Source organism: Falco punctatus (assembly GCF_963210335.1).
Source record: "Falco punctatus genome assembly, chromosome: 3".
NCBI classification, from domain to species: domain Eukaryota; kingdom Metazoa; phylum Chordata; class Aves; order Falconiformes; family Falconidae; genus Falco; species Falco punctatus.
The window spans coordinates 43,611,177-43,624,551 of record NC_137582.1 but is presented as its reverse complement, the minus strand read 5'-3'; the positions used below and the strand labels follow the sequence as shown (position 1 = coordinate 43,624,551).

General features: G+C 38.3%; 1 protein-coding gene across 7 annotated transcripts in view; it reads right to left on the bottom strand.

Annotated features, from left to right (window-relative positions):
- ARMC1 (armadillo repeat containing 1) overlaps window positions 1–13,343 on the bottom strand; it is a 34,177-nt gene extending 20,834 nt beyond the window's left edge. The window contains exons 1-3 of one of the 7 annotated variants that reach the window (XM_080380466.1): window positions 12,839–13,343; window positions 9,849–10,052; window positions 5,776–5,867 (exon numbers count right to left, since the gene is read on the bottom strand). In XM_080380466.1, coding sequence (XP_080236592.1) covers window positions 5,776–5,867; window positions 9,849–10,040 — 284 coding nt within the window. In that variant the 5' untranslated portion in view covers window positions 10,041–10,052; window positions 12,839–13,343. Of the gene's footprint in view, window positions 1–5,775; window positions 5,868–9,848; window positions 10,053–11,562; window positions 11,605–11,989; window positions 12,153–12,283; window positions 12,464–12,838 lie in introns of those variants that run through there. The other 6 variants (XM_080380468.1, XM_080380463.1, XM_080380464.1 and 3 more) reach the window with 6 other exon arrangements.
- Window positions 13,344–13,375: the final 32 nt, after the last annotated feature.

Below are 13,375 nucleotides of genomic sequence, written 5' to 3'. Positions count from 1 at the left end.
GTGACCATCTATTATTAACAAGCCCATCGCTTCAGCACTGAATAGACTGGAGCCCCACAGCCCAAAGAGACATGCCAGGAACCAGCAGTGTAATTTTCTAGAAGCACTTACCTTCTAATAGACAAAATGTAACAAATGGGTAAAACAAGGAGACTTGGGAAAATAACAGGAAAGGAAAGGCCAGGAAACTTAACATCAAACAGACAGAGAGATGTGTTTATTACTCTTGTTCCAGGCGATACACTGCAATTTATGAATAATTTCTAACACCAAAACTTTTGGAACCTCCTGCTCGCAGGAATATTTAAGACATAGGATAACCATGCTTTTCGTCAAAAACACAACTTCTCAGTAGAGAAACACAAGTATGGTAGAGTACAAAAATAATCGTGCAACAGAATCATGCTTCCTATTACCCAATCTCAGCTATTTCTCAATTCTGATGCGTAAAAAAATGCCACATACCAAGGATTACTAAAATAACATTACTAAGCAATTGGGGTATAGAAAAATAAAATCTCTACAGTCTGTAAAAAGCTACTTCCTTCTCTTTTGCAGATCAGAATTTTAAGTATCCCAATCAATAGCATGAATGTATAAATGCAGTAAATGTGAAAAATATACAGAATTTTTTTAGGTGTGACTTCTCAAAGTATTACCTGTAAGCCAGTTATGATATGGCAACATCCCCTTCATCATCAGATAGCCCTTTAAATATGTAGTTTGCTTTCTTGCTAATTAATACATGGCCTTTGCCCTGTCTTCCTTCAACCATTCCTCCTTTCTCAAAGGAGAAAAAGAAGTCCATAACAAAAACGGTAAAAGTAGATGCTACATCCCTATGATTTTAATTTCAGGAAATACTACCTGAAATACTTGGCTTTTTTTTTTTTTGTCAGACATCATAAATTTAAACTTTGCTGTTTCAATGAATAATTAAATTTTCAAAAAGTATAGGTAATTAAGACTACCAAAAATTAAAATTGAGTAAGAAGTCAGCAATTATAGACTGCATGTATTTTACCAGATCTGCAAGGGACTCTAATTAAACACATATTAATTGCCCTAATCTTCTTAGGCAAGTAATAAATTGGAAGAGCTGATTAATGCACTGGATTTAGTTCAGCTTGTTAAATCTGACACCCTGGCAAAGGAAGACTATCTTGAAAAGCTCTTTTAGCTAAGTAATTGGAATTTTACTCTCAGTAATTTGCCGTTCCATAATAAGAGCTATTCAGTATATTGACTCTTCATCAGTTTTTTTTTTTTTAAATACATGTTAGTTATATTTAAACAGTACCATTATGCTGCTCATAAAGATTATGAAAAATTATGAACTTTGACCTTTACTGTCCATCAAAAGTCACTTTCACTCTGAACACAAATTAGTATATTTCCTTGTAGGCTATAAATCCTAATTAATTTTAATTCTAGAAGCTGCTATTAACATTTTATAAAGTCCATACGGACACATTAAGTCCTCCATGTAATTCATAAAGCCAGCAACTAAACCAGTTTTCAGTATTAAATAACTGCTGATGGCTGCCAGAATACAATGAAACACCATTCTCACAACGGGCCTCAATTTCTCCTCTCCTTTTTACCTATTTACACAAACACATCTACACATATGCTTACAGGTACTCAGTCACCTGGCAAAGGAGTGAGACATTTTTGTGATAGCAATAAAGCAGTATCAAGCATTAAAAAAAAAAAAAAAAAAAAAAAGAAGTTGGGAAACCTGCAGGTAGAGATTTTAACTGATTTCTCTCCAACACAGTTACTATTCCTAGCTTATAACACGGAAAGATGCATCAAGCTTCACTTAAAAATAAGCAGATATGAATTAACAAAAAAGAAACCTCCCCTGCTAAGGAAAAAAACAGCAAGTATAGAATAGGGCAAAAGAAACTTTTACATTTGAATAATGTTTTGAAGTATTCCATGCAATTTGAACAGCTTCTTGTATGTCCTAGAAAACGTGGAAATGTACAAAGCCTTTCATATGAAGTATCTCAGAAAGTCATACATGTTCCAAATCAAGTTCAGTCTGAAAAAAAATCCTAAATATATAAGTATCTCACTGCCTTCAAATCTTTATTCTGTACTCCTCAGAACTGACATTTCAAATTTCTGCTCTAGAGCCTACAGGCTCTAGTCTCTACATCTAAAATCTGTTACTCTTCTGTTAACAAAAACTAGTGTTTATACATCTTGAAAAAAATCACTGTCACTGTGAACCTAAAACCTATCCTTTGTGCCTTAGGTGAAATGTAGCAACAACTAAGGACTCATCCAAACATTCATTTAAAGCAGCAAAATTATTTTCATAAATGACCATAATGCTGCTTATAAGCAAAAAGCAAAAAGGTGACTAGATAATACTAGGGGACTGGTAAGTCATGAAATGAGACATGAAGGTACCTCAAAGAGCTACAGTTAAACTTGAATGTCTCTCAAATATTTCCTACTCATTTTCCATGATGCAGTACAAAGTATAATTTACTGCTTATCACTGGATAAGCAGGTGGCACTCAATTTCAACTCTCATCCTCAGTAGTCTTATGAAGGAAACAGTACTTTACCTTCATGATAAGTATAAACAAGTACTATATTCTTCTTCCATTGGTTGCGTATTACTTGCAACAAAAAAGTTTTGGCTTGGGTCTGAGGCTCCCATGTAATATTAGAAGAAGTCCTAAGTAGCAAATCAACTCCAACTATTTTCCAGTTGATGGCATCGACCATTTAAAGATCAGTTAAGACTAGTTAGCTGTAGGCAGGTCACAACAAAAATCCACACCTGAACTTGAGGTGTCTATTAGAGACCTTCAGGTCTTATAAAGAGACACTCACATGATGAGAAAAGCCCTCAAATTTCAGGATTTACATAACTGAAAGCAAAAGAGAATTTAATTCTAAACAAACTCTTGACTTCCTAAGCACAATGTCAGCTCAGTGCAGATGGACATCAAGTCTGAAATGACAAACATTCAGTTTGAGACTTGCTGCGTGTACATGAGCTCCATTTCATTGCTTGAAAAGACGTAACATAGCTTTACCAGTGGCAGAATACAGCTTGTCATAATTCAGTACTGAACAGGGAAAGCCGCTGAATGTTATTTGGTTAAGTGAGAAGTCAAGGAAAGTAAACAATGAGAGTTACAAAATCCTTGATGAAAGGCAAAGATTCAGAACACAACATGTGCTGAACCTGTCAAAAGCAAAAAGCCAGTGACTAAAAGTTTGGTCCAGAAGATGATGGGTTCTGTCCTACTTGAAAGAACCGTGCAATAACTGGAAAACCAGAACACGGACAGAACGTCATATCTCTTTGTATGATTTGCTTGCGTTTTTATAAACACATCACCAAAAAAAAAAATCTTAACCCCAAATTAAATTGATATAAATAAGTAACCAAAAGAGATTAGACAGATGAGCTAGATACACAGAATCTAGAAAGTGAACTGGAACACACAGCATGAAGTCATTAAGACCAAAGCATTTATTACTGTGTTTATTAATGGTTAGTTTCAGTTTAGAAGACTACAGTATCTTCTGGTAAGCTGAAATCACATTAAAAGCTAGAATCTGCATTTTGTAAAGCAAATCTAAAGGTGGAGACCTTGTTTTCTCTCCTACAGACCTTCTAACAAAAAAAAAAAAATACGATCCCAAAACCCTGGGGTTTTTTGTGAGAAACTTTTCCACCATCTTTCTTTATATTTCTGCAGGCAATACAAAACTTAGCTTCAGCATTTCCTGTCAACATTAAAGCCTAAAATCCTGACAAGTGCATGACAAAGTCTTGTGTCTGAAGATGCTATGTATTTAAATTTTCATGATATCACACTTTCCAAATGTTACAAGCATACAAATCAAATGCATGTTCTTACTCTTGCCAAAGAGCTTTCTAGAAAAAAAGAACACCTACAAGATTTCCAGTTCTTACTGACTTCTCTCTCCTTTTCTGCACATTTCTGAACTTCACATTCTTTTGGTCCTTGAAACTGAAGAGTAGAAAAAATGTTGTCGAAGAGATTTCCATAACATTCTTTAAACAAAAGTTTTAATTATGACTGTTTCCAGAGTAATATTTGTAAGCTGCAGAGACTGATAATGAACTACGATTCCCCTTTCAACAACTTAAGGATGTCTCTATGCTCTAAATAGACACATAATCTATACTAAAAGTAAGCCCTCCAGAAATACATGCTTCTGTTATTACCTAAATATTTCAGTTCCTACTGCTATTATAAAAGTACCAATCAAAGGCTTCTGTCTATTTTACTTTAATTATGCTTGTCCTTAAAAAAGGCGTATACTGTAAGACTTAATTCCATCTTTTCCCCATACATCCTATTAAAAACACCTATCATTTCAAAAAATTCTAATTACATCATTCAAAAAAATTGTGAATGATTATCTTCTGCATTCTAGTAATTTAGCTCAGCATCCAAATTAAGACATTTGTTTTAAATCCTTGTGTTTTGGGTAACTGCTGAATAATAAGATGATATTTAGGCATAATGCTAAATTTCATGTCAATACATAATGTTGCTAGTTTCAGCTTTAGAATTAATGTTTCTATATAACTGTAGAATTCAGTTTCAGAATTAATGAAGTACTTCAAGGAACACAGTTTTAATCTTTCTTAGATCACATAACATGTAGGATTGTGAACAGACCAGAATTTCCCCTCCAATTCTTCAGGTTCACACCTTTAGATAAGCAGTGTCAGAAAGAGATATATCAAAGAAAGAAAGGAGGGGCTATGAGATAAAGGAACTACCAAAGCCTAGCCTTGTTTTTTTCTAAAAGAAACTTGTAACTTATACCACAAGTGATACATTAGAGATTCAACTAACATTATCAAAGATTCAAAAGCTTTCCATTTGAATCTTTAATATACAATTTTGCTTGTGTTTCATCCTTTTCTAAATATTTGTTTCAACCACTCATCTAAGATACATGTAGCAATATGACTTTTCTCCTCCCTCACAGTCTCTCACATCTGAAAAGTCCAGTTAACTAGAGCACTATCAAACTGCATGTAAAATCACCACTTTTTGATAATGTGATGGCAAATTAATTTTTGCTATAGAAGACTAATCTTTGAAGGAGGTTAGGGTTGGGTTTTTTTGCTAGTGATTCATCTTAGCTCATCATACTTTCTATTAATGATTAATCGTATAAGACTATATACTATATTCTATATAATATATTTTCTATTAATATTAATCATATAATTTCTATTGATAAGCACACGTGCATCTTCTTCAGGGTGCATACACCCACACAGCTTCCAGCATTCAAGACTCAACTGTCAGCAATCTTAACAAAATCCAACAGTCACAAATTTTAAGAGGCATAACCCAGCTGACATGGTCTACAAAGAAATTAAACCACTAGGAACCTCACTAACTTCAAGTCCACCTGCAAAATATTTCCTCCACACAGAACTGCAGATACATACCTTCAAAAATACATCAAAACGAACACACTGCATATACAATTTCCCTTCCTGAAGGTGGGATTCAAAGAATAAATGTGGCAGATGCCAACCAATTTCATTAAATGCACTAGTACAAGGCAACCTTAAACGAGAAGAATTGTAAAAGAAGCTAAAGGGAAGAGACAGTATTATTAGTTAGGCAAATTACTTTCAAATGAACATTTCTTGTAGACTACAGTCTATATAAACAGTCAGGATTTTACTTTGCATCAGAATGTTATGTTTACACTGCTTTTGGATACAACCCATCATAAACTTACTTTTGTATTACATTCTGTAGGCTGAGCATCATACCCAATTCACTTTTCATCTTTTCTCTGTTGGCACGGCACTCTGCCAAATAGCGAAGAGCCTAAAAGAAAAGACCACAGCAAATCAGCAGTAAGTCCACTACATTATCATTCATTTTTATTAGCGTACATCTGCAAAATATTCACAGTGTGAGTTCTAGTAAGAATATAAAGAGTATTATCACCTACTGCGAACATTAAAAAATTGTTTTATTCTTATAAACGCACAGAAAGCATAGCATATCTAATCTATGAGAAAAAGTTGAGAGACTGGGTTTGACCAGCTAAGCGAGTCTAAGGGACAATCTAACAGCTGTTTACAACTACTCAAAAAGCCTTTACAAAGATTAAGCCAAACTTTCCTCTACAGCAGCAGGCAATGTAACCAGGGGGAGCAGCCACAAATTATAGCTTGGGAAGTTCAAATCAGGTATTATGCAAGTTTTTTCACTCTGAAGGTAGTTCAACACTAGAACAGATGACCTAGTGGGACTGCACAATCAATGAGACAAAGCTACAACTGACCTGATTCAGTGCTGGTGATAGTCCCAATTCAAGCAGGAAGCTGAAGTGAATGACTTCCAGAAGTCCCTTCCAACAAACATTTATGTGATCTGAGATCGAAAGTAATTTTTACATGCTATGCTTCTAGTTCCACCAATTCTATGGGCTCCCCCAGCACGAGAAAACTTACCACCACCAAGTTTCTACTGTCTGCAGAAAGAGGTCTACCACATTTATAAGCTTCTGAAGACCAACTGCAATATTCATCACTCCATGCAGGAATAAGGACACAAGCAGTGGAAAGCTGCTTAGGTTATTGTTGCCTAAACTGGGAATTTACACTTACTTGTTGCCAAAGGTTTTCCTTATTTGACCTTCAAGGTAGACTCTTTGTATGGCTTAACAATGCTGACCCCAGTCAGCAACTGTGCATTTGCACAATCGCCCTAACATAATATTCTTAAATAATACAGTTAAACTGTCAGTCCTGCTTTTCATGACACATCTCTCTACTGTTAGACCTGACAAAGTTTTCTTAGAAGGAACCTCCAAAGGGGTACTGTGCTGCGTCATGCTCTAATCAATGTCTTACTGATGTAGGTACAAGAACTGCACTTGCAAAATTCTGCAATACATAAATAGAATAGTTTATAAAATAGGGTTTGTGATAGCAAGGTTTAGAAGTGTTTACAATTCTTCGTTCTTTAAATACAGTCATATGATAGCTATGCTGCTCAATAGCTCCTTTCAAAATAATATGCTCCTTAATTCCTTCAGAGACAGAGAATTTATTAATTATCTGAGGGGTTTTTTCTACATCATCTTCAGCACATTTGGTAAAATTCAAGACCATTTTATTGCCTTTTGAGAAAGTCCAGCTGCTGTCTGACATAGGAACTCTAAAAGTAATTTTTGCTATTTCCTGATGTGGATCAGTAGTAATAATTGCTATTTATATAGGCTGTATATACATTTATTTTCTCACTTCTTGGCTATGGAAAAATACCTGAATGATAGCTCTGAATTACTAACTTTCATTAGTTAGGTGGAAAAAGTTTCTGATCTGTTCAGACAATTTAGTAAGGTTGTAACATTGTTGGATGAAGAAAAACATGTTCTTTCAACAGCTAATTATTTGAGTCAAAATGTAGGCAGTCTCTCTCTATCTGTTACATACTCTACACACAAATGTGACCTCCATTAAAACAAAACCAAAGACAAAGTTATCAGAACAACTTAAGTGACCCGACTTTTCAGGTCTTAGTCCACCTGCAAAGGTCTACACTTTCTAAGAAGTACAATCATTTATGCTTATTAAATCACAGACTATTGAAGGCATAAGGAAGATTAGTATTACGGATTTTGGTTCAGCCTGTGTTCAGCAAAACATCTATGTTAGCTTTAAGGTCACACTGTAATTTCATGATAATCAATAGGACTATCTCCATATATATAAAAATACACTGTTGTCAATATTATTAACAAAAGACACCTTTGATGTTTTATAAGTGAAGTGTTCATACAGTTTCTTAACGTGGGAGTTTTTTTTATTTTAGTCCAAACTTACGATTAAAAAAGTAGTATTGCCTGGGCTATTTCTGATTTTTTTTATTTAAAATATTAAAAAATTTTCAGCATTTGAAGGGTACCATAAAGAATTCCTGGAATCAAAATTACAAGAAAATTATAGAAAAACATACCACTTCTTGATCAGATAGAAGAAATTACTGAGCTGAAACTATATATGGGGAAGAAAACATCCTCCATGAAAGATTCTAAAACATATTTTTTAAAGTTACATAGGGAACTATTGTGATGCATACAGATTATTTCCACTTTCAGCTATGTGAATCGCAGAATACAATAAGAAATTTAAAGTCAATGCTGTTCATCCTTCTATTATGTACAAACTTAATGGAAAATCATTGCATTTAATGATTCCCATTTAAATGGAAGCAACTTTTTGACCAATGGGATGGCTAGAAAAACAAAACAAGATGACCTTCCAGACCTATTTCTGACTGCAGCCAGGATCCTGGAATATAGCATGGTCTCTAAATCCTGATTCTTAATCCACTCTAACTGCAGGTTATCACTAAATAGAACACAACTGTCTCCCATTCCCAGCCAACAAGATGCCCTTACACAACACAACTTGAATAATATCTGAGGCTGTGGAACCACACTGCAAACTGGATTAGCCCTCATCATTCTGACAAAGTCAGTCCTTTTAACACAGTTAATTTTTGTAAAGATCACAGACCGATCACTGAATCTTGTGCAGGCAGTGAGAATACACAGCCAAAATGAGCAAAGAAAGGAAAGTGAGTGAGACATCTAAACAAGATCCTTTTTTAAGAACGCAAGCTAAGGAAACTGCACTGGGAAGAAAACCAATGCAACATATTCTTAAGAACCGTAAACTCAACTCAAAGTTCTTCCAGTGAAGAACATTGTAGTCTAGCAAATGCTATGGCAAAGCTAACCTAAAAACCAATTAGCAGGACACAGGTCTCCTGAATTATGGGACCTCATTCCTTGAACCCAGAAGAGCGTCAGACACACCAAAGTAATTCCAAGAAGTCCAGTAATATCCACTATGAAAGTTAAACAAAAGAAAAATACATAATTATGGTATAGACAGGTCTTAATGGTATAGAGTATAACACGTGTAAAAGCCAGAGCTCTTTGTTCTTTAGTTTCACATTGTTCATAATTCAATAATGACAGGAAAATGGAAAAAACACCATCACATAAATTTCAGTAACTTAAAATCTTATTAGAAGAACTGAATTAGACTTAAAACAAAAATCTGTCTTTCGTTTGTCCTGCTTCTAACCAGGAAACATGCATTTTTTTAGTATTTAGATTTGGCATGAGAAGCACAGACTTGAGGATTTATGATTTAGAACAAGAAGAAACAGACAAACGCTGGAACAAGTTGTATTAGATATTAATAGATTTGGGGTTGGTTTTGGGGGTGTGTGGTTTGTTTTTTTTAAATACCATGAGGGCAGTCAAATGCTGGAACACAGTGCCAGAGAGGTTACGGAATCTCCATCCTTCAAGGTGCTCACAGATCAAGCAGATACAACCCTGAGCCATCACCTCAGCATGCTTAATTTGAGCATGGGACTGGACTATGTCACCTCTGGAGGTTGTTTCTAACCTTAATAATCCTAAAGGGGTTTTATTTTTGTTTTACAATATGAATGTGGAATCACTCCGTATATTTACCATGCTACATGACTTCATCTTAAGAAAGGGATTTAAGGGTGCTTAGCTCCCTCCACACAAAAAGTGACATAGCTGTATTAAGGGAAAAATGCAAAGTAAATTAATCTATTTCAAAAAAACCTAAATTCCCCTGGAATAATCTGTCCTTGTTAAACAAGTTCTGAAATACGTGGTTTTTTTAAAAAAGTATGAGTATCAATGTAACATAAAACCAGGTTTTGTTACATGTTTACTTGTTTAAAGACACATTAGCAAACTTACAAAATGTCCCACTGACATACAAATTTATCTCCAGCACTTACTAGTAAAGCTGAATGAACAACTGGAGGGTTGGGATGGTCCAAAAACAGAATAAGACCTGGCAGGCATCCTTGATCCTGAACAATGGCCCGTCTGTTCAATGGGTCAGCTGCTAGATCTCTGAGTTGGTTAACTACAGATAATGCGTCAGGCTCCTCACTCATAGTAGAATTCATTTTTTCTGCAGCATGCATACAAAGTACCTGCTGAAAAAAAATTAAAATCATTATTACTAACACCACATTTATTATCAATTAAAAATAAGTAAGACAAAAGCACAAAGACACTGATCTGTTATAGCCACAGAAGTATAAAAAACCAACGATTAGGATTCACAGAATGTGGATCAAATTGATAAGGATGTGGATCTTGAAATTTGTAAACTGGAAATCTAAAATTCCTATTCAGAGAACAGGTAGGTTGGGTTAATGATACTTCTATTTGTTCCCTATAGATAATTTCAGACCGGTCAGCCTTTACAGGAGTGTATTTGTGTTGGGTTTTTTACATTACTGACAAAATATTTCTGAGAAATCCATAGTTTTCTCACAAGGCACTAGAATTCTATAAACATTCTTCTGTATAAACATGTGTAAAATCAAAATACACATTTTCTGAGTACCTTTAGCAATAATCAGATTTGACACAAAAATGAACCAGAAAAGCCAGCGTAAGACTAACACTGCATCAAACACAGGGAACATGAAGTTTTAATCTGGATCTGTATGTCAAATAACTAGTGTAAGGCCATACTCATTTACTCATTTAAAGGCAAAAAGGGTTTTAGAGGCTGGGTTTTTGTTGGTGTGTTTGTGGGTTGTTTTTTTGGGGTTTTGGTTTTGCGTTTTTTTTTTCACTAGCACCCTTCAGCAAAAAGAAAGCAGGTCACACCTTGTTCAAGCCAAAGTCCAAGGCACCAGATCACTTTCAAAGGAGACAGGTGTTAGCTTCAAAGTATCAGATTCCAGAGTTGTTTAACAAGGAATAACTGCTTAATAGCCAAAAAAAGCATACCTTTACTCAGAAAAAATACTACATCTTGGCAAAAAAAACTGGTTTCCTTCAAAAGGCTGATTATGTGCCTCTGAAACCATGAAATACTAACTGTGGTCCTGGCCCAGTTACCAACTCATGCAAGTAACTTTTCTTAAGGCACCAAAGTGTGAGCAAACACATAGTTAATTTGTGTTCCCTCACTTTTCCTCTGCATAAAAATAAAACAAATTAAATCCATAAGCTGTCACAGTCTTTTAACATCATTTCCCAAAACTATTCCACAAACATATTGTTTACTTACTGAAGGTAAGCCTTTCAGCAACACAAAATAATCATACTCATCAAAACCAACAAACCACAAATACACATTTTGGCTATGATAATTTCTCACATTTTCACATAGAATAAAATGCTGTTAATCTCCAAGTCACTGGTCCTTCCTTCAAGACAGAGCGCTAATGTTAAAAGTACATGCCAATGATTAGTCTCCAGGCTATTTTTCTTGACTATCACAAACCAAAAGAGATCAACTGGGAAATAGAATAGCTCAACCAATGAAAAATAATTTATATTTCCAAAACAGACAACTCTGGATAGGAAAAAAAACGTAACTAACTTAACTTCTCTGTTAAGTTAAGGCAGTATTAATTACTTTTCATAGGTGACAAAGGAACTTATTCAAAACTTAAAAATCAAGGCAGTTATAGGGTTGATGTTAACCAAAGTCTCTGACTTCCAGTTCTGCATCCCAAGCACCTGATCATTCCTACAACTCTCTCCATCCTGACCACATTTTGCCTTTTTTCTTTTAAGATCTCAAAAAAGCACTAAGCCAAATTTTACTCCCCTCCTACCCCACAAGGCCACTCATGTCCTCCCCAGACCCTTCTCATTCTCTCCTCAGCCACAACTGAATCCTTACCTTCTCTGTCACCTACAACAACCAACTTTATGCAAACTAGGACCTTAGGCAGCCTTTAACGTAAAAAACAATTAAGCTGTTTAAAAAGTTTTAAGAAGTTATCTAGAATTTGGGGGCCTAGCAGAGAAGTTAGCCAAGTACCGACTCCTTTCTCCTCCCTGTAGCTTTGAGATCACAGTACCGCATCTCTCTGCCTCGGTCTCCCGTTCGACTCTACGCCCTCACCGGGGAGGCCCAGGAGGGGCACGGCCACAGCTTCACACCTCCGCTGTCACATTAAGCGTTCCCTAAGCGGCGGAGCTCACAACCCGGCTGCGACAAGGCCCCGGGGCTCAGTTCCTGGGCCCATCGCCCGACGGAGGCACAACCCTCCAGCGTCCGGGTGACGTGAGCTCCGGGATGCGGTTAGGGAGGGCAGGAGGGACCCCAGACGGCCTCGCCACCCCCCTCTCACAGCCATCCCCCGCTTCCCCAGTTCCCGCCCCCCAGCGCGGCCTGTTCCCCTCCCCGGCACCGTACCGCCGCAAAAGACGTCCCCAGCCGAGCAGCTCAGCCCCGCGTCCCCATCGTCCGCGGGGGTAGCACGGCCTGCGGAGGGCAGCGGGAGGAGACCGGCAGCCGGGCCCGCCGCACACGCACCACCCGCCAGGGCCCGCTCTGACCCCGGCACCGTCCACCACCCCGCAACCCGATTGGCGGGGGCCGCCCGCGCTTCTCCGCCACTCGCGGCGCGCTTTGTTCCTGCCGAGGTACGATTGGCTGCCGGCGGCCGCCCCGCTGTGCACGCCGGGAGCTGCAGTTCGGGCAGGGCCGCAGGACCGCTACTGGGAGGAAGCGGCGGGGGGAACGTGGCCCCTTAGTCTTATTTATTTATAGTAACTTTTTTTCCCCGCCCCATAGAGGGCCACCACCAGAACTTACTGCTCAAGTGAAGCGTATTGTAAAACAATATAGTGCGAAATACGCCTAATTCCGCATGGAAACCCAGCGCCTACGCCCGTTTTGAACCCCCACGCGGGTAGTCCTCGCCCCACGACGCCCAGACAATTAACATTTCTTTTAGCATAAGCACACCTTAACCCTATCTGAAGCTTTGGGCTCCTCCCCGCCCCAAGCGGCAAAGGCTTTCTCGTTTTCGCATTCCTCTGCTCCGCTCACGGCAGTTGGTCTTTGAAACGTTCGAGTACAGCTTCCAGGAAAGTTTTTAAAATCTGAAATGCCGCCTCAATAATCCTTAAACCTAAATGCAGCACGGGGGAACTTCTGCGGTGCCCTTCGCGCCGGCACCGTCCCCCGGCTGTCCGGGCGTCCCCCGGCCGGCCCCACAGAACCGCCTCTCGCCTCGTGGGCGCGCCGCCACTCGCTGCCCTTCCCTGCCCGTTTGCGCGGGACACAGCCGGTGCTACCCACAGAGACAACGGCGGCACCGCCGCCGTACCCCTGCGCCCCAGTGCGCCATTAGTCTGCAGCAGCCACCTGCTAGAGCCGTTAGCCACCGCCGGGGCTGCGGAGGAACGCTAGGAAAAGCCCTCCCTTCCCCGGCCGGACCCCAAGCACGTCCGACACCGGCAACTCCCGCACGCCACCGGGTCGATAACGCCCCGGTAGCCC